Source organism: Podarcis liolepis (assembly GCF_965112155.1).
Source record: "Podarcis liolepis genome assembly, chromosome: 7".
NCBI classification, from domain to species: domain Eukaryota; kingdom Metazoa; phylum Chordata; class Lepidosauria; order Squamata; family Lacertidae; genus Podarcis; species Podarcis liolepis.
In genome coordinates this window covers 66736358-66756026 of record NC_139561.1, presented here as the reverse complement: position 1 = coordinate 66756026, position 19669 = coordinate 66736358, and the positions used below count along the sequence as shown (strand labels likewise).

At 43.8% G+C, this 19669-nt stretch overlaps 1 protein-coding gene across 1 annotated transcript in view; it reads right to left on the bottom strand.

The window, feature by feature from the left end:
- The window catches only part of RPS6KA1 (ribosomal protein S6 kinase A1), a 97917-nt gene that overhangs the window by 64535 nt on the left and 13713 nt on the right, over window positions 1-19669 (bottom strand). Inside the window, 1 exon segment of the mRNA XM_083511915.1 lies at window positions 1580-1624. Within this exon segment, the coding sequence (XP_083368041.1) occupies window positions 1580-1624 (45 nt within the window).

The window sequence follows — 19669 nt, the reverse complement described above, 5'->3', positions numbered from 1 at the left end:
CAAAAGAGATAGGAATCTCATCCTTAAAGAAAATAATCCCTAGTCAACCAAACAATATTTTAAACGAGTGGGGGTGGCAAATACAGTGGTACCTCAGGTTACATACACTTCAGGTTACATACGCTTCAGGTTACAGACTCCACTAACCCAGAAATAGTGCTTCAGGTTAAGAACTTTGCTTCAGGATGAAACAGAAATTGTGCTCCGGCGGCGCGGCAGCAGCAGCAGAAGCAGGAGGCCCCATTAGCTAAAGTGGCGCTTCAGGTTAAGAACAGTTTCAGGTTAAGTACGGACCTCCGGAACAAATTAAGTTCGTAACTAGAGGTACCACTGTACTTTTACACAGAAGTCAGGCAGCTGTTATTAATGCGTACAGACAGTGTCGGGACCCACATTCTCAGTAAATCCAAATTGCTAGCCACAATTTCTTCCAGTCTCATCTCCCCTTCTGAAACCCCCTTCTGATTCAAGAAATCATAGAATTGGAAGGGCCCCAATGATCATCCATTCCAAATCCCTGCAATGCAGAAATATGCAGCTGTCCCAAACAGGGATCAAACTTGCAACCTTGCCATTATCATCATCATGCTCTAACCAACTGAGCTATCCAGGCTGTCAGTAATCTGAACATCTAAATCATGGAAGCCAAATAAGCCAAGGATACACAAACTGAGTTTGCATTCATTTTATCCAGACTATCAAGCACAAAAAAACTGACAATAAACAGCAACAGAACCACTGGCTTCCGAAGGAGAATCAGAACTGTGGCAGCCAATATAAAGGACTAGTACTCAGAGAATGAGTTTATTATTGATATGTAACATACGGGGATGTTTATGTGTTTTAATCTCTTTTTCATTTACTGCTGATTCCAATTGTTTTTAAACATGTTTTAGTTATTTGCTTTTAACGATTTTGATTGATTTTAATCTCCCTCGTAAACAGCTTGAAGATTTTGTTACAATCAAGTGGTATATAAATTTTGTTAAATAAATGAAGGATTGCTTCCCCCCCCCCCAACACAGCCCCCTGAATACTGAATAAATTTGTGAGTGGATTTTTGAACCTTGCTGTGAATCTTGACCACCCGCCCACATCAAAACTGAAAAATCTTTCCTGATTTCTCATCATCACTCATGACTGCAGTTGTTACTAGCTTTCTGCAACCAATCCTGAACCTTTCCCCAAAGTTGTGCTTCTGTTGCAGGCAGAGTGCATTTGAAGTCACACACAAGTAGTTCAAAACTTCTCCTTGACAATGGCAAGGCAGTTCAGTGGGAATGGTGGAGATCCTTAGTTGGTTAAAAAAGAAAGAGTGAATCAGGAAGTAAAAAATATTTGCAATTTGAAAAGGCAAATACCATCTCTGTCAACACACCTTTTGGGGAGGCAGGGGGAGAAGCAGTAGATTAATTAAAGCCACAGACTAATCTATCACTAATTTCACTCTCAGTTGTGGAAAAAACCACACCAGACACAAAAGTCACATAGAGGTAGAGTCTGGAAGCGATGCCATAGTGAAACATCCAAACAAGCATTGTGTAATAAAAGCACAAAAGATTCATGTGTGTGGTTTTACCTTCGGCAGAGCTCCCTTTTTTCCTTCTGGAGCAGCTTGTCCATTCTGCAAAGCAAAAAAGCCAAACTTCCCATTAGTAACATGTCCAGCAGCAACCATCCCTTGCTGAACAAAAACAGCAATGATCTAAACACCACTTGATGATCTTAACAGGCTCCAAGCCTACTACAAGCCTTAGCATCTTTCTTCAAAGCAGTTTACAAAACGAATAAAGCAGTAACATTATAAGTAAATGAATAGTTAAAAACAATTATTAAAAATGTTCAAAAAATAACTAGGTTTGACAATAAGCTAAAAACTGGATTAAAACACATGCCGACATTCTACATGCCTGGATAGGCATGCCTAAACAAAAACGTTTTCAGCAGGCACCAAAAGGAGTACAGGAAAGGTGTCTTGCCTGATGTCAATAAGCAAGGAGTTCCAAAGTGTGTGTGCTGCCACGCTAAAATATTGATTTCTTACAAATGTGGAATGAGTATCATGCGGTACTTTTAACAATGCAGCTATTCCCAAGAGACCAGGACCATGTAACAAAATACACAAATGTGAAGAACAAGTTTTAACCCAAAGTGATATTGTACAACAGTGGTGTGTTATGGAAAGGTAAAGGTAAAGTTACGGTTAAGTCCAGTCAAAAGTGACTATGGGGTGCGGCACTCATCTTGCTTTCAGGCCGAGGGAGCCAGTGTTTGTCCACAGACAGCTTCCGGGTCATGTGGCCAGCATGACTAAACCACTTCTGGCGCAGCGGAACACCATGACGAGCGCACGGAAACACCGTCTACCTTCCTGCCACAGCGGTACCTATTTCTCTACTCACACTGGTATGCTTTCGAACTGCTAGTTTGGCAGAAGCTGGGACAGAGCAACAGGAGCTCACCCTGTCACGCGGATTCGAATTGCCAACCTTCTGATCAGTAAGCCCAAGAGGCGGAGTGGTTTAGACCACAGCGCCACCCACTCCCATGGTGGGTGTATGATACTCTTTTCAGTGCACTAAGCAAATCCTTTCCTTGCTGCTGAGAAGAAAGAGTTAAACGTAGTTCAACATCTTAAGGATGACTCAGCAGAAAGTAATCTGGGTAGGTGTGCCATAGGTAGCCAAGGCAGCTGCCGGAAGCCCCTTTTATCAACACTTCCTCCCCAGGCGCCAGGCAAGAACAAAGTGGGCAGTGGCTTCTCACATCCTGGGTTTTAACCAGAGACTTATTGCAAAGCTCTTACCCCATTTTATTTCAACACTTATAAAGCCTTGATTCCAACAGCAACTCATTAAGGAAACAAATATATTTATCAGTTGCATCATTTTCTACTCCAAAAATCCCAAACATACATCTGCACTTCTAATTTACATGAAAAACACCTTAACCAAATCTGGAAGTGGAAAGGCAACTCGGGTATCAATTCTTGAAGTTACAATTCAAATATATACTGTATTTTTCTGTGTATTAGACGAGGTTTTTTGACTCAAAAATCATGTAAAAAAACTGGGGTAGTCCTATACATGGATAGTGGCATGGGGGGGGGAGCAGCCAGATGGTTGGCAGGCATGCAACTCCCCCCCCCCCATGCCGCTGTGTTAGGCGCGCGCTCTAAGGAGTGTTTCCTGCAGCAGCATGGAGGGGAAGTGGCCCACACTCTAGGGAGCTTCCCGCCCTCAGTGGCGGGGGGGGGGGGGAGTGGCTGCCCACTTTGCCAAACCCCAGCGACGGTCCTGCTGGGGTGATGACACACGTGCAATTCCCCCTAAAAAAGCTCCCCTCATTTTCTTTCAATTTAGACCCCCAAAATAGGGGTCGTCTTATACATGGGGGCACCTTATACATGGAAAAATATGGTAGTTCTGTCTATGTTGCTTCTTGCTGCATAGAAGAATTCTCACTGATTTTCAGTGGTGACTCTGGCTGTCTTGTCCTCCCTAGAAGCACACTCCCCACCCCAATCCAGGAGCAGAACTGGTAACAATGGCCACGCTCACACCATACAGTTAGAGCACTATTATACCATTTTAACAGTCATTGGCTGTGGTGTGTTAAGGGTGCTGCCTTACTAGACCTACAATTCCCAGCACCCTTAACAAACCACAGTTCCTAGGATTTTCCAACTTCGTTAAAGTGATATGTATTCAAATGTATGGTTTGGGTGTGACCCAAGCTCACAATATGAGGTGAGATTCAAACTGAAGACTTGCCAAGTCTATAGCTTAGCCTCTTAACCATTGACTACGCTTTATTTCACCTGCAATGTAAGAAAGCAGTTTTGCCAAGGAAGATTCACCCCACAAACCATACCAGAGATTACCAACTGTCGCCCCACCAAAAAAGGTATCCCTCCCACCAATAAAACAAACTCAGTTACCCAACCAAGCCCAGGTGGGTTACATAACTTCCCACCTGAGGCTGCTGAATTTGGAGAAGATGTTTATCTGGGGACAACTGCTGGTTAAAGCTCTTTAATTCCACATAATCCTCCATGCAGACAGAAAGCAATCTGCTGAACTGGACCATGGAAGCCAAAGAAAGTTCTAAAGCCAAGCAAAGGGGATCCCTAGGGATTCAACATAGGAAATATGAAACCAGACTGCTGCTGCCATTAAGAATAGCTGTGCCATCAGCCATGGAGCACTGGTCAAGCTTCAGACCACCGGGAAAGGGGAGAAATGGGAGCCTGATAGCTAGAGGAGACCCCAACCACAGGATGATCTGAAGGAGGCTAAGCAATAAACCTTTCTCCCAACTTCTTCCATGAAGTTGATTAAATCACAGACTTGAAGGGGGGCCTTTTAGGTCACCTAGTCCAACCTGTGCCCCAATGGAATAAATCCAGAGCTAGAACATCACCAACAGACGGCTTGGCTGGCCTATGCTTGAACACCCCCAGTGATGGAAAGAGCCCATCCACCCAATTCAGCAACAAAACAAAACAAAAACTAATTTACTAGGCCCATTAAAGCTGCGTACACACTATACATTTAAAACACTTTCTCCTCCAACGAAGAGCCTTGGGAACTGAAGTTTATCCCTCAAAGCTATAATGCCTAGCACCCTTAACAAACTACAGGTCCCAGGATTCTGACAGACGGGAACTGCCTTAAATGCATGATGATCAAGGATAGTCCATTGTAGGACAGAGCACAAGGCCCTACCAACAGCATGATTTAAAGCACATGGCTTCCCCTAAAGAATCCCAGGAACTGCAATTTGTGTTGAGATATGTATGGTAGCTCTGTGAGAGGTAAAGTACAGGCCCCAGGATTTTTTAAGGGGGGATTGCTAAGTGCTTTAAAATATATATGGTGTCCATGTGGCCCAAGTCTTTGGCCTTTTCTATGCAAGTCTCACTGTGCACAAGAGACCCTGAACATTCAATTTATGGGGTAGGTGTGTTAGTCTGTTACAGCAATCACGCGCACGCGCACACACACACACACACACACACACACACATTTGGTGACACCCAAGAAGAAATGCAACACAAATGGGAACTCCAAAGCAGAATTGGTAGTAGGAACAAAAATCAATGGTGTACTGTAGACGCATCCAATGAAAAGAGGCAGCAGATCTTAATGTTTGATTCTCAGAAGTTCCTTGAAGAATTAATTCCTTTTCTTCAAGAAGGACTAGTAGGGTCCAAAAAGCATTGCATCAATAGGTAAAGGTAAAGGACCCCTGGACAGTTAAGTCCAGTCAAAGGCAACTATGGGGTGCGGCGCTCATCTCGCTTTCAGACCGAGGGAGCTGGCGTTTGTCCACAGAGTTTTCTGGGTCATGTGGCCAGCATGACTAAACCGCTTCTGGCGCAACCAACGGAACACTGTGACGGAAACCATAGCGCACGGAAATGCCATTTACCTTCCCGACACAGTGGTACCTATTTATCTACTCGTGCTGGTGTGCTTTCGAACTGCTAGGTTGGCAGAAGTTGGGACAGAGCAATGGGAGCTCACTCCATTGAGTGGATTTGAACTGCTGACCTTCTGATCAACAAACCCAAGAGGCTGAGTGGTTTAGGCCACAGCACCACCCATGTCCCTAAATTTCTGTCAACCCCACTGCTTTCTGTTCCAGCTCCCAATACCTTAAAGAGCAGATTTATTGTAGTCACAAAATTATCTCTCCTTTTCCACCAGCTGCTATTAAAAGAGGGCCGCAGCTCAGTGGTATAGCATCTGCCTGGCATGCAGAAGGTCCCTGGTTTGATCCTTGGCATCTCCAGATAGGGCTGGAAATGTCCAAGGGCCTGAGACCCTGGAGAGCTGCTGACAGTATAGACAGTACTGAGCTAGGTGGTCCAGCGGTCTGCCTCTGTATAAGGTGGCTTCCTATGCTAGAGGCAAAGGTGGCTACCCAGTGGAGTTATGCTGCCATAAACCTGTTTGGTCTTTAAAAATGACCAGAAAACTCGTTTTATCTTCATTTAAAATGAAGCACACAAATAAGAATTTCCAGTGGATTGTGTCCTCTGCTAATTAGAGCGTGTTCATGCAGAGGTGGGGAATTTGAATTTCCCACTTTGGGCCCCAAAATGTTCAGGGCTGGGCCCTATTTACAGGTGTGCAGCAGGGTCGGTTGTTGCTGTTTTAAACATCACATGTGTTTCTCGAAAGGAGGGGGGAGAGAGAAAACAGGCTCCCAATTAACATAGGGAGCTTTGCCTTAAGACCCCCCTGAATGTGGGTCAAAATGCAACACTGCCTATGGGGGCATGAGGGAATCCACTTAGCAGTAATAATGTGTCCAAATAAGCCACTTAATATTGGAGAATTGAGAAGTTTTAATTAATTTTTATTTATTTTTTCAAGTGTGAGGGTTGTGTATTTCATGAAAAGCAAATTCATTCCAGCTTGAAATCACCTGGGGTTGGTTGTGTAATTTTACATCAGCTACACTGCTGTTATATTAGCATAATAAAGCGTCAGCATGGTTTGAAGGCTGTTTAGCAGATTTGAGGACAAACTCATTTGATTCCTTTTCCCCCCATTGCTTCCCAGTCATTGTTATCAATAGGTTTAAAAAAACAAAAAACACACAAGCCTTGGGAAGGTTGAAGCATTGAAATTAACCATACAATGAGACACTAGGAAAGAAATAAGGTTCAATAAATCCCTCAACTATGTACTGTTTCCTTACAGAAAATTAGCCCTGCAAAGGTACACCCCTTTGAATGGCTTAGAAAAGAACAGCTGTACCAAAGCTCACCTGGCTTGCCACACTACCGTTTGCCACTGCTGCTGTCACCAATAGCAAGACCCAAACTTCAGTGCAACTTGTAGCATTAATCATAATTTACTAGTACTAGCACAGTCCTTTGAAGAACCCCAGGGTAAGAACTCACTATCACTAGTGGAGACAATTCTTTTATGTCTCCCAAAACACAGAAGAGATGCCTTGTCAGGTCAGAAGATGCAGATTCTTCCAGCCCATATGTGGGGAACATTTTACAGCCCAAAGACCACATTCTCTTCTGGGCAACTTTCAGGAGACCACATGCCGGTGGTGAGTGGGCCAAGAAGTAACTATGAATTTTACCTTTGTAAAGTAGGCTAGCTTTTATACACAGCTCCCTCCATCCTACATCCAGACAAGCAAGAAGCTTTGTCAGAGTTCAAGGACAACATCCACTCCAGGAAAAAACACTCAAAGTGGAAAAGAAACAAGGTCAGTGAGGGGTGTGGCCTGGGGAGAGTTCCAGGGGCCAAACAGACAGGTCTGGAGGGCCACATATGGCCCTTGGGCCTGAGGTTCCGTGTCATTGGTCCAGTACTTTACTGACTGCATTTGTGCCAAACTCAGATGAAACTCATGAGCATTCCTACAACTTGTGGTAATGAATCCACTGATTGATTATGAATGGTCTGAAATATTAAGCATCAGGACAGGAGGCCAAAACTGATGACCAGAAGAATCACATAGTGCAGCTCAACCTTGAACCTGGCTCAATAGTTAGATGGGCAGCCACTGCAGCCAGCTAGATGCCCCCATTAGCAATCTGGCCACCACATTCTCTACTAGCTGGAGCTTCCAAACCAGACCCAAGGGCAGCATTACAGTAATCCAGCCTCAAGGTGCCTAACACATGGACCACAGTAGTCAGGTTACTAAATGCTAAAGCCACCTTCACTAAGCTGGCACCCTCCAGATGCTTTGGACTACAACTCCCAACAGCCCCACCCTGCAAGTTGAATCAAGAGCTCTAACCCTTGAGATGGACACAAAACACATGCACAAACACGTAACTAGTCTCTAAAACTGAATCATTAATACCTGAATAGCCTAGGAATTGCAAATACCGTATAACACTCCCCCCCCCCCCCGTGCAACTGTGATAACACCCCTGCCTTGTGACTCACTGACACCCAAAGGTTTAAGAAAACCTTGTTAAGACCTTCATGGCAAGGATCCCAGAGCAATTTACATAACTGACATTCTGGTCCAGGGTTGCTACCTTTGGTGGGGTGGGCAGAGCTCCCCTGCCTCTCTCAGCAGCATATTTAGCAGAAATTCAGCAGGTAATGCCTTATCCAGCATTGATCAGGAATGCTGTACCCATTGGATTTCTCCCTGCCATGCAGAAGTTATAAGTGCAGGAACAAAGATTTGTTTAATAAATTAGGGATGGATGGCAAGGGCATCTTCTGTCACTCTGGGGTCAGGCAGTGATCTGCGGTTTCCTGTGCCCCAGCTAGGGGAAAACATTTTTCAGCCCACGGGCCACATTCCTCTCTTGACAACCTTCCAGGGGTGGTAGCTTTCCAGTTTAATAAATCTGCAGTGGAGAAAGGCATATACATGAGAGCAGTCCACTATCTGATCACCCTCAGAAACTGGGTAAGTTCACCAATTCAGCAGGAACCATCTGCTCTCTTTTTTCTGGCATCTCTGCAGCCACCGTTCCTCTTGCACCCCCTTTCTCCACAACAAGCACCCCAGGGGTGGAGAAATCAATTTGAAGTAGTTCAAATTGCCTGCCTGCCTTTCTCCTTTTGCACCTTCTTCTGCAGCAGGCAACCCAGGGGGTAGAAAAATCAATCGGCAGCCTCTCGTCTCCTGCCAACATGCCTTCCCCCACACCTTCAGCTACAGACTGCATCTCTTCTCAGTTTAAGCCCTTCCCCTACCCACCTATGCTCTGGATCTCTCTAGCTACCCCTTCCTTTTGAGTGCCTTGCAGCTGAGCTCCTGGGTCACTCCTGACACCTTGTAGCATCTCACCAAGCAGGGCTCCTGCCTCCCAGGGAGTCACACTTTCCTCTCAACAGAGACTTCTCACATACTCTGCTTGAAGTTGTTTCATTTCACTGAACCACTGGCTCCACTGCTTTATCTGTTGCTTGATTTGCTGCTGGATTTGGCCCAGCTGCTCAAGGGGTGTCACTACTCCTCCCTCCATTTTGGCTCAGGCACACCTAGTTCTCAGCTTCCCCTGCAGGAAACACAGATCCCACTTCTAACACCAGTCTTACATGCATCCCAATTTCCACAAGCAGTCCAAGAGCCCAGGGGTTGCAGGTGCGCTTACCAGGATCCATGTTCCCTTCGTGGGCAGTGAAACACAAGAGAGACTTGTAGTGTCTTTATGTGCTTTTATTTACACATACTGTGGTACCTTGGTTTGCGTATGTTTTGGATTACAAACGCTTTTTTTATTATTCCGAACAAAAAAATTTAGGAGGCCCCATTGGTGAAAGCGCGCCTTGGGTTACAACCTGTTTTGGTTTACAAATGGACCTCCGGAACGGATTATGGTTGTAAACCAAGGTACCACTGTATATACAACCTACAGTACACCTAGATGGAGGGGTTGCAAAGCACTCACATTCTATGAGGGTCTGGCTTCCCCCTTAAGGACAGCATTTGATTCAAAGGACAGCAAAAAGCCATTCGCTGGGTTTCTTAGTTTCAGCCTATCATCCCCAAATCGCATGGAGTTCTGCCCCTCCTTCTCCCTAACTGACTCCAAGGAGCTCCCCCAGCTAAAACCCTAACCTGGTCTTTGTCTGCTACCATTGGCCTGTGACTCTGCTACTCAAAGGGGTGGGGGGAGGGTTCCACCTCTCTGCTGGGCAGCAATATTTGCATCCCCAGACTGTTCTTAATGGTCCGGTACTCTGCTCTCTTTGTTTCTTGCTAATGGCCCATCTTCTTTCAGGTCACTTTCTGAGCACAGAAAACTGGTTTGGCCAGTCTTTTTGACACTGCTAGATTCAGCACCTGCCAGCTTCCCTTAATACTCCTGGCATTGATTTGTTCATTGTTATAACACATTTAGGGAAATCTGGTCCCCAACCCCAATAAAACATCTTAACATCATAAATAGTAACATTTCTGGCCTTACAGGCATGGCTGCTTCATGCACAACTATTTGCTAGAATACAACTACCTATGCTGAAAAATAGCATTCCTGTCCAAGCTCTGCTTTTTGGCAGTTTCACATTATGGATTGTGCCTCACCCCCCCCCACCCCGGATTAGACCAATTCCTATATATCTTCTTGCATCAACGCAAAGAGTTTGTAGGAAAAAATCACTGCAAGTCCCAGGGCAAGTGAACAGCTCCCCGCCTGGGCCAATCCTAGGATTTTATGGCTCGAAGGGATCAGAAGGTCACTAACACCCACTCTTAAAGCAGGATTATCCATCTATCAGCCCTGCCCACACAACCCAAGTTAACTCCAGTAATCCTGATCACACAACATACCGCATACAGAGAGCCAGAGGGAACAACTTATATTCAAATTCCCTCTGTGACTTGGCGATATGGCTCAGTATTTCTGGCACGCACAGGGCACGATCCCTTTTTTCCTTAAATGGTTTGCAGGGGATTTTTTTTTTTTAAAAAAAAGAGAGTTCAGACAGAAGGTACGGTATATCTGCAGCTGGTGGGGGGAACCATCACCAAAACTTTATTTCTTGTATACTGCCCCAAAACTGTTGTGTTATGGGGTAACATGCACATATCTTTCATAAATATTATTTAATATTTATTTAAAATTTAAATATTCTTTAAATAATGCTTCTGGAGGTGGGTGTGGGGGATGGTTGAGTGTTGATTGTTGCTTCTTGTATAAAATAAATAAATAAAAACCTAGTGAAAACCATTTGTGAAATGTCACTCCAAATCATGAAATGCACAGTGGGTGGGTGGGGAATGAAATTCATTCTGTCTCCCCACGGAATTGTAATTCTAAAAAAAAAAGTAGGAGCTACTATGGACCTCTGATGAAAGATTTTTAATATCCACAAACAATGCCCAGAATTCTTCAGGGTGGGGTGCAGTGGGGGAAGCCAGGATTATTAAAACAGTATGAAACAAGACAGAGAATGTAAAATACATATGTACCAAGATCAACAATGCTTCTTAGTGTGTGTGAAAATGGCATTAAGGAAGTGGTGGTGACACAAGGCAAGGGATGATGAAAGCCAAAGTGCTTTGTTTTCTTGAAATATTAAGCGTTCGGCAAAGGGATGTGCATTCAGCTACACAGCAGTTGTGAAGAAATTTCACTTATTATATTTTCTTGAAGGTAGCAATAAAGATGGAGCCAGGGAGAAGTACTCCTATCATTATCCCCCCCCCCATTTTTTACCAAGCTCCTCGACTTTTGTTTGGTGTCAACTTATCAAGAGAAAAGAGAAAACCTATTATCTCCTGCTTGCTTTTGGCACTGATAGAAATTCTGGATCCCTATGACTAAAAAGCAGGAGGATTCAAACAACTTAAATTCCAAGTTGTTTGTAACAAATGAACAAAAAAAACCCCAACTATCACTCTGCATTAAATTCAAGCCCCATTAAACAGCCCTACTCAGAAGGCAGCCAAGCTGCGGCGCTTGCAGAACTGAGACCTCAGTCAGGAAAAAATGCACGGCTGCCTGTCCAGCAGGATTAATGAATAAATCCCAAGCATGACAAAAGCCTTGCATGTCACAGAGGCTGTCACTAACCTTTCTCCTGGTTACTGGAGTGAGATTCCTGATAACTAGAGTTAAAACAAACTCTTTGCACTGGAAGAAGAAAGCAACCACCCCACCCAACTCAATAGCCATCATAGATCGCTACTCTCTGTATCAGGTCAGGCTGTTGGAATTGTATAGCACAGATGGGGCCTAAGTAGACCCACTATCCTGCCACTTTGAACAGTTATGGCTTCCCCCAAAGAATCCTGGGATTGTTATGGATGCTGAGGGTTGATAGGGGACCCCTAGTCCCTTCACTGAGTTACCATTCCCAGAGTGCTTTAACAGTCAGTCCCTCTTTCCCAGGGAACTCTGGGAATTGTAGCTCTCTGGGGGGGACTGAGCTATCCAGAAGACCATCCCAAGGAAGGCCCAGAGCAGTTTCTATGTTTCCTGACAGCACTCTGCCTGATTTGACAGAAACAATAAGAGGATTCTTTCTGTGAGCATTCCCCCTCCCCATCCCCCTGCCACAACTTGTTACTTGATGCTCTGGCCTTTTCCACATAGCATGGATAGCACGCAGGGAACGAGGGACAAGCTGAACACAAAACCTGACATAACACTAGGGGAGGCAATTAAACAACTGCGGAGTGATGTTCTGAAACAGAGACAAGAATGAAGAGTTGAAAGGGTCACCAAGCTGGAAAAGCAAATAGCTTCCCAAGAGTTTAGATAGGCAAAGACCTACATTTTCCAGCCTTGCGTGGCAAAGGTGGTTCCCCCCCCTTGGGCGTTGTTAGCTGTGGGCCTGGGAAATGTGTGCCCCGAATCTTTATCTGAGCACTCCAAGCATTACCAAGCAGGTAATACACTTTAGGCGGAAACTGAACCAGTGTTGATCTTGACTACTGGGTTGGATATTAATTTGGGGACATAAATCAACTTAGGATGTTATCCAGAGATTGGAGGAAAATGAATAGGAGTAACTGAAGGAGGGTTGAACAGATTTGGAGCAAGATCTGCTGGGAAATTGGGAGAAAATGAACCGAAGATGAACTGATACGAGGTGGGGCAAAAATTAAAAGCATACCTGGGGTGATTTGGACATGAAATTACTTGGCTTGCCTTCTGTGACATTTAAAGGCTCAGTCTGCATCCATGCATATAAATTAGCACTTGCATGTTTTATGCATTCCCTCCCCCATTCATGCCCTTTTTTAAAAAAAAATGACCTATTAATGTTCTTGCTCCCCACGCCAAGGTGCCACCAAGACACAGTCCTCCTCCTGCTGCAGAGATGTCTATATTTTTTGTAAGCTAGTCAATCTGCCTCCATGCCCACATGTCAAAAGGAAGAGCTCACGGCTATTGTGGACTGCCCTGGAACATTTCCCATAACACTTCACAGCATGAGTTACACTGACCTGTAATTCGTGAAGCTGGAATTGGGGGAATTCTTGGTGGAACCCAATCATCGGAGTTGCTGCTCTCAGCTACACTCTGAACAATGCTTGCACAAAGAGGAACAGATAATGTGAGAACTGTTCTATGGCCAGTTTATAGGGTCAGCAAAATCAAAGTGAGTTTATACCACCTGGAGCTGAAGGTAGTGGGGATTCCATGTTTGAATGTTGTGTACACAACAGATTCCTCTTTTCACATAGGAAAATACCACATTTTGGATGTTTATGTGAAAAGTAGACTTCACCCATTTGCCTATCACGCTACCACCCTATTTGCAGGAAAGTTTTGGTTTTTTAAAATGAATTGGAATTTAAGAGGAATGGCTGCAGCTCAGTGGTAGAGGATTTGCTTTGCATGCAGAGGCCTCGGGTTCAATTCCTGGTATCTCTGAGTAGGGCTGGCAATGCCCCCTGCCTGAAAACCTGGACAGCCCCTACCAGTCAATGTGGACAGTACTCAGCTGGATGGACCAATAATCTGACTCTACAAGGCAACTCCCTATGATCCTCCCTAAACGTGCAACCCTGTACTTACTGCTTAAAGTAGTGCTCTCTGGGGAAAACATCAGCACTGAATTCTGTGGGTTGTATAAAGCGTTCCCTAGATATGCAGAATGATGTGGGAATGTGTGTTCACAATGTTTCGGGGCTGTGCCACTTGATGCTATGGTGGTGATGATGAAAGCTTATGATTGCTTTGCACTTTTAAAAAAATCCCTGTACAGAAAACTAGCACATCAGAGAGAAAAGGTTTTGCATGCAGCTCCTCACCTGCAGTCTAAAGTAGCACAGTCCAGAATGCCCCCATACCTTTCCCTTGAAGGCAGGCACCCTTTTACTGTCATGCTAATCCCCACACCTGTCATCTGCCACACTTACACAGAGCACAATCATTTCCCCTCCTGATACTCATCTCACGCCAGGCAGGCAGCCAGAGTTTCCAGCTTCTCCCAAATTGAGAATATAGATAACATTCCCCTGTTATGTGGTGAGTAAACAAACAAACAAACAAACCCTCTTTCAGCAGTAAGGACATTAAAGAGGACCCCAAGTCCTGAGTGGCGAGGTTCCAATCTGTATGGAGCGGTGCCCTTTGGATTGTGTAAAGGATCCTACTCCAAAAGCTTAGTTAACCCAAGGGTCAATTCAGCCCTTAGGGCTACTGTTGTTTGTGACAGAAAAGACTGCCAGCCTTTACTTTAAATGTCACAGTATTTGAAGGGACTGAATTATTTATTTAATGAGGCAACATTATTCTTTTGAAGCAAAGAAAAGAATTGGAGGAAACCCACCTACCCCCACAGGGCAGTCTGAGACAAAGACAGCAGGGTGCATTTCTTCCTTTTCCCTTTACCTAATGTAAAGTTTAACCACTCCTTTGGTTACTGCATTGAGCCAACTGGTTAAGAATAAATAGTAATAGGCAGAGAAAGTAGTGATGCCTTTAAACAGGCACGTGCTGGCAAAGGTTGGCAAAGCCAGGTTTGAACAGATCAATGGCTGTTCCAGTTGTGTGTGCGTCAAGCCAGTCCGCCTGAAAATGAACTGTGTATTTTGCAGAAAAGTCTTACAATAAAACTGCAGTTCTCATAAGACTAGCTGTATCTCAAACAACCCAAAATGTATTAGCATAAACCAGGTAATCAATAGGGTAAACCAGACAGTCAACAAAGGAGATAAAATGGGACATTCGCCCTCCTTGCTATCCTTTCCTTACAATACAAGGAATCAGACAAAACTGAAATCTACAAATAATGCCGCCCCACATTAGTGCTTCTAGGCTGGGTGGATAGGGAAACGGTGTGCAACATAATTATGAATATTACACACCCTTGTACATTTTGTATGCAACTGAAAAAAATCCAATGTTTTTAACTAAGTAAGATGTCCGTTCGTCCTTCCTTCCTTCCCTCTCATGAGCCATTTCCCCTTTCTTATTCAAGAAGCACCCTGGGTGCCTTAATTAACATAAATCGAAGCATTGTTTAGGACAGGGATGGGGCTCTCCAAGCCTGGGGGCCAAATGCAGCCCTTTAAACTACTCTATCTGGCCCTTCTCAAGGCCACACCTTCTCCTAAGCCACACCCCTCACCAACCATACTTCCGACCTCATGTTATTGCTTGGCTGGAATGTCATTTGTTGCTTGCTTCACCCATGTTTTCCTCTGGTCCCACCCATCACTGGTATGTGGCCTCAGCAAGATCTCCCAGATGGGAATGTGGCACCTGAGCTGAAAAGGTTGCCCCACTCTCAGTGTAGGCTTCTAATTCTTCTTTGCTGAACATTCAAATTCTTAAAATTTATAAAAAAAGGCAGAATGCTCATGCTATGTCAGGTTCCTGCTAACAAAGATGGCTGGCAGTAGCCAGTATGGGCCGCATAATCAACCCTGCTAGCTTCTTCTAGTCTTCACAGTAAGGAGACACTACCACTTTCCAGGCAATAGTCTCAAAGTCCCGAGTGTGTTTAACACTCCTGAACCAACAGCCTAGGAACTCCTGCAGGACTTCCGGTCGGTGCCAGCGCTTAATGGCGGTCCTAGCCCCGAGCTCCGGGGAAGGACTGCTTCGCAAGTTCGGGTCTTACCTGCTACGGCAAGCGGGGGACCCCTAAAATCCCAGGCGCTGAAGCCTGAGAACAAGGAGACTCGGTGGGCACCTTTGCGCCCCCCGGTACCGTGAAAGCGACACCGGGAGCGAGCGCGGTGCTGAGAGTCGCTACCCAGCCTGCGAAGTGAAGCCGCGTCGCCATTAGCGGAGAGCGCTGATTCCTTCCTGAAAAGAAAATTCGGACTGAATTCCCGTGAGTAAGACTTGAAAAATAACTGGGACCCTCTAAACTTTAAAATTTGAACTAAAAACGGGGGAGATCTAAACAAAGGAAGTCTGCCTCCCCCCGACTGCATGAAAGTGAAAGCAACGGAGCTCTAAACTTGCATCCGTTTAAACCAGCTCTTTAATCAGCTAAACCGGACATTTGGACCTTTGATCTCCCCTCCAGCTAGCAGGGCAGAGGGGAGGTGAATTGGACTAATAATTGCATGATCTATTGGAAGTTAAAAATCTCTGTCGTCTCACCTATCTGAAAGCATGAAACGGTCTGCCTTTTTTTTTTTTTTTTAGCACACTGAACTGACTTTTCCCTGTAAAGTGATATCTTGATACAAAGTTCCCACAGTGTCTGGCTACTCTGTAGTATAAGAAGAAATAATACAAACTGGATAACTGTGGCAGCTTAAAGCTACAAGCTTTCTAGCAATATTGATTTGGACTGTGTTAAGCTCTTGTTTTGTATTCTGGACAATCTCCCCTGTTTTTTTTTTTTGTACTTGGAACATTGTTCTATGGCCATTTTGATTTGCTCCCTCTAGAGGATAAAGTAAAGTTTGCCACAGCTTGACAGTGGAACTTTCCAAGGGAGAAAATTCCCGTGGGAAGTGACCTTGACATGAGTGGCCCACAAGAAGAGATAGTCACAAGAGCTAAGACCAAGCACCATCAGCAACAACAACAGCTGCAGCAACAACAGGCAAAGAAAAGAGGATCAATTTCAGGCCCAACAACTGGAGCAGCAGGAACAACAGGACAAGATAAAGGGACAGCCGTCTCTATGGAAGCTGTGACAGATGCGCTGCTTAAGATCAACCAAACTTTGGAGTCTTTAACAAAACAGACCTCAGAGAACACACTAAAATTAGCAGAAATTTCAGTAAGATTAAACCAGAATACAGAATCTATAAATAAACTGGTGGAGGAAAATGCCACTACGCGTCAAATTGCGGAAGATGCCAAGGCTACGGCGGGAGAGACACAGGAGAAATTAGAGCCGATTGCCAAGAAGGTCTATGAGCATGACTCAACTTTGGCCTTGTGGGACTTACAGAGGAAAGAGAGAAACTTAAAATTAAGACTGATCCCGGAGAACGAAAGAGACAACCTTGTGGAATATCTGACACGGGAGTTTGTGGACTGCTGGGACCTTGAGGAAGACGAATTCAAAATTACGACTGCTTTTAGATTGGGAAAAAAGCAAGACAGAAAGACCCCGAGAGACTGTCTGATTACATTCAGATCCAAGGAGGAAAGAGACAAAATATTAAGATTACACTTTGAAAAGGCCTTGCAAATTGGAAATTCAACTGCACAGTTCTTCAAAGACATCCCAAAACATATTTTGGATTTAAGAAACTTCTACAAGGACTTAGCTCTTTTGCTAAAGAAAAATTCCATCCGTTTCAGGTGGGAGTTCCCACAAGGACTGTCATTTGACTACAAGTTAAAGAAGGTAAAAATAAAGACAATTCAAGATAAAGAAATTTTTTTGGCAAGATATCAGGAGGAGCTACAGAAGGGGATTGTGGACGTACTTGGAGAACAGAGGAGAGCACTGGAGATCCTGAATCTCTCGACTGGACAAAAACCACCACCATCAGAAGAAGAGCAACAACTTGGAGCTGTTGGAGGAGCCTTAGAAAAATAACAAGATGGCTCTGCAATTCCTTAGTTGGAATTGTAATGGACTCAATGTGCCTTTGAGGAGAAGACAAGTATTTCACATACTGAATAGAGAACAACTGGACTTGATATGTTTACAAGAAACTCACATAACCAGAGCCCACAGGAGACTACTTATAAATAAAAGGCTAGGACAAGAATTTATCTCATCAGACAAAGTCAAGAAGAGAGGAGTTGTAATATATGTTAAGGAAAAATGGGCTCCAAAAATGATATTTAAGGATGAACAAGGGAGATATCTGGCAGTGGAAATACAAATTCAAGGAGAAAAATTTTTAGTGGTTGGAATTTATGCGCCAAATGAAGGCAAATCTGACTTCTTTAAGAGACTTCATGAAACTCTTTCTGACTATTTGGATTACAATATGATAATCATGGGAGACATGAATGGTGTGGTCTCCACCAACATGGACAAGGCACAAAGACTAACAGTTAGTAAAGAAGGGAGACTCCCTAAGACTTTTTTTGAAATGACAGAAAATATGGACTTGATAGACATATGGAGAACAAGGAACCCTCTGGAGAGAGAGGGAACCTTCTTCTCCCAAGCAATGACGACCTGGACCAGAATTGATCAAATTTGGGTTACTAGTGGAATGGCTCCAAAGATTAAGAAAGTGGAAATCTGCCCAAAAACTTGCTCCGACCATAACGCCGTGAAGATGGAGATGAAACTTACAACAACTGGTCAATTCAGATGGAGAATGAATGACACCCTCTTTCGGGACAAGGAGATTCTTATGAAGGCCCAAAAGACTTTAAAAGATTATTTCGAAATAAATATGAGGACCGACGTGGAGAAAAGAGTGATCTGGGATGCAAGTAAAGCGGTCATGAGAGGATTCTTGATTCAACAAAATTCAATAAAGAGGAAAAAACAAAACGAGAAAAAAGAGAAGCTATTGGAAATGATAAAGGAAGGAGAGAGAAAATTAAGAACAAAACCAAAATCTCAGGACATCTTAAGAGAGATCAAGTTATATCAAACACAATATATGGAATTGATGAACCAAGAGATTGAATGGAAGATAAAGCAAATGAAGCAAAAGACTTTTGAATCAGCAAATAAATGTGGTAAACTCTTGGCATGGCAATTGAAGAAAAGGCAGAAACTAAATACAGTTACAAGCCTGGAGGTGGATGGAAAGAATATATCTAAACCTAATGAAATTAGAAACTGCTTCGTAAGTTATTTCAAAAAGCTTTACACTCAAGGCCCCCAAAATGAAGAAGATATAGACAAATTCCTGGGAAAATATGGATTACAAAACATCTCTCATCAAAGTAAGATGGACTTGAACCAGAGAATCTCAGAACAAGAGATAGAGGCTGCTATTCAGAACATGCAATTGGGCAAATCTCCGGGACCAGATGGATTGACTTCCAGATACTACAAATCGTTGAAGGAATGGCTAACTCAACCACTAAGAGAAGTGTGCAACGAGATCCTTGAGGGAAAAAGGGCCCCTGAATCGTGGCAAGAGGCATATATTTCACTCATACCAAAGTCAGAGACTGAAAAGACCCAACTTAAGAACTACCGCCCAATATCACTCCTCAATGTGGATTACAAAATTTTTGCAGACATTTTGGCAAAAAGATTTAAAAGAGTATTGATGGAGAGGATTCATAAGGACCAAGCAGGTTTTCTCCCCAAAAGACACCTGGCAGACAATGTAAGGAATGTAATAGACATTCTGGAAAAGCTAGAGGTGAATATAAACACTAAAGCAGTACTGATTTTTGTGGACGCGGAGAAGGCCTTTGACAACATTTCTTGGAGTTTTATGAGAAAGAATCTTCATGGGATGGGGGTAGGCCAGGGTTTTGAGAATGGTATGGCTGCAATATATTCTGAACAAAAAGCTAAACTGATTGTAAATAATGTTATGACGGAGGAACTTAAGATAGAAAAAGGAACACGACAGGGGTGCCCGATTTCCCCATTACTTTTTATTTCAGTTCTGGAGGTGTTGCTGAACATGATAAGAAATGACCAGCAGGTTAAAGGTGTGCAGGTCGGAGCTAAACATTACAAGTTAAGAGCGTTCGCAGATGACCTGGTATTGACTTTGCAAGAGCCAAACACTAGTACAAAAAAGGTTTTAGAAATAATACAACAGTTTGGCCAGGTAGCTGGATTTAAGTTGAACAAGCAAAAAACTAAAGTTTTAGGGAAAAACTTAACAGATATGGAAAAGGAGAAATTTC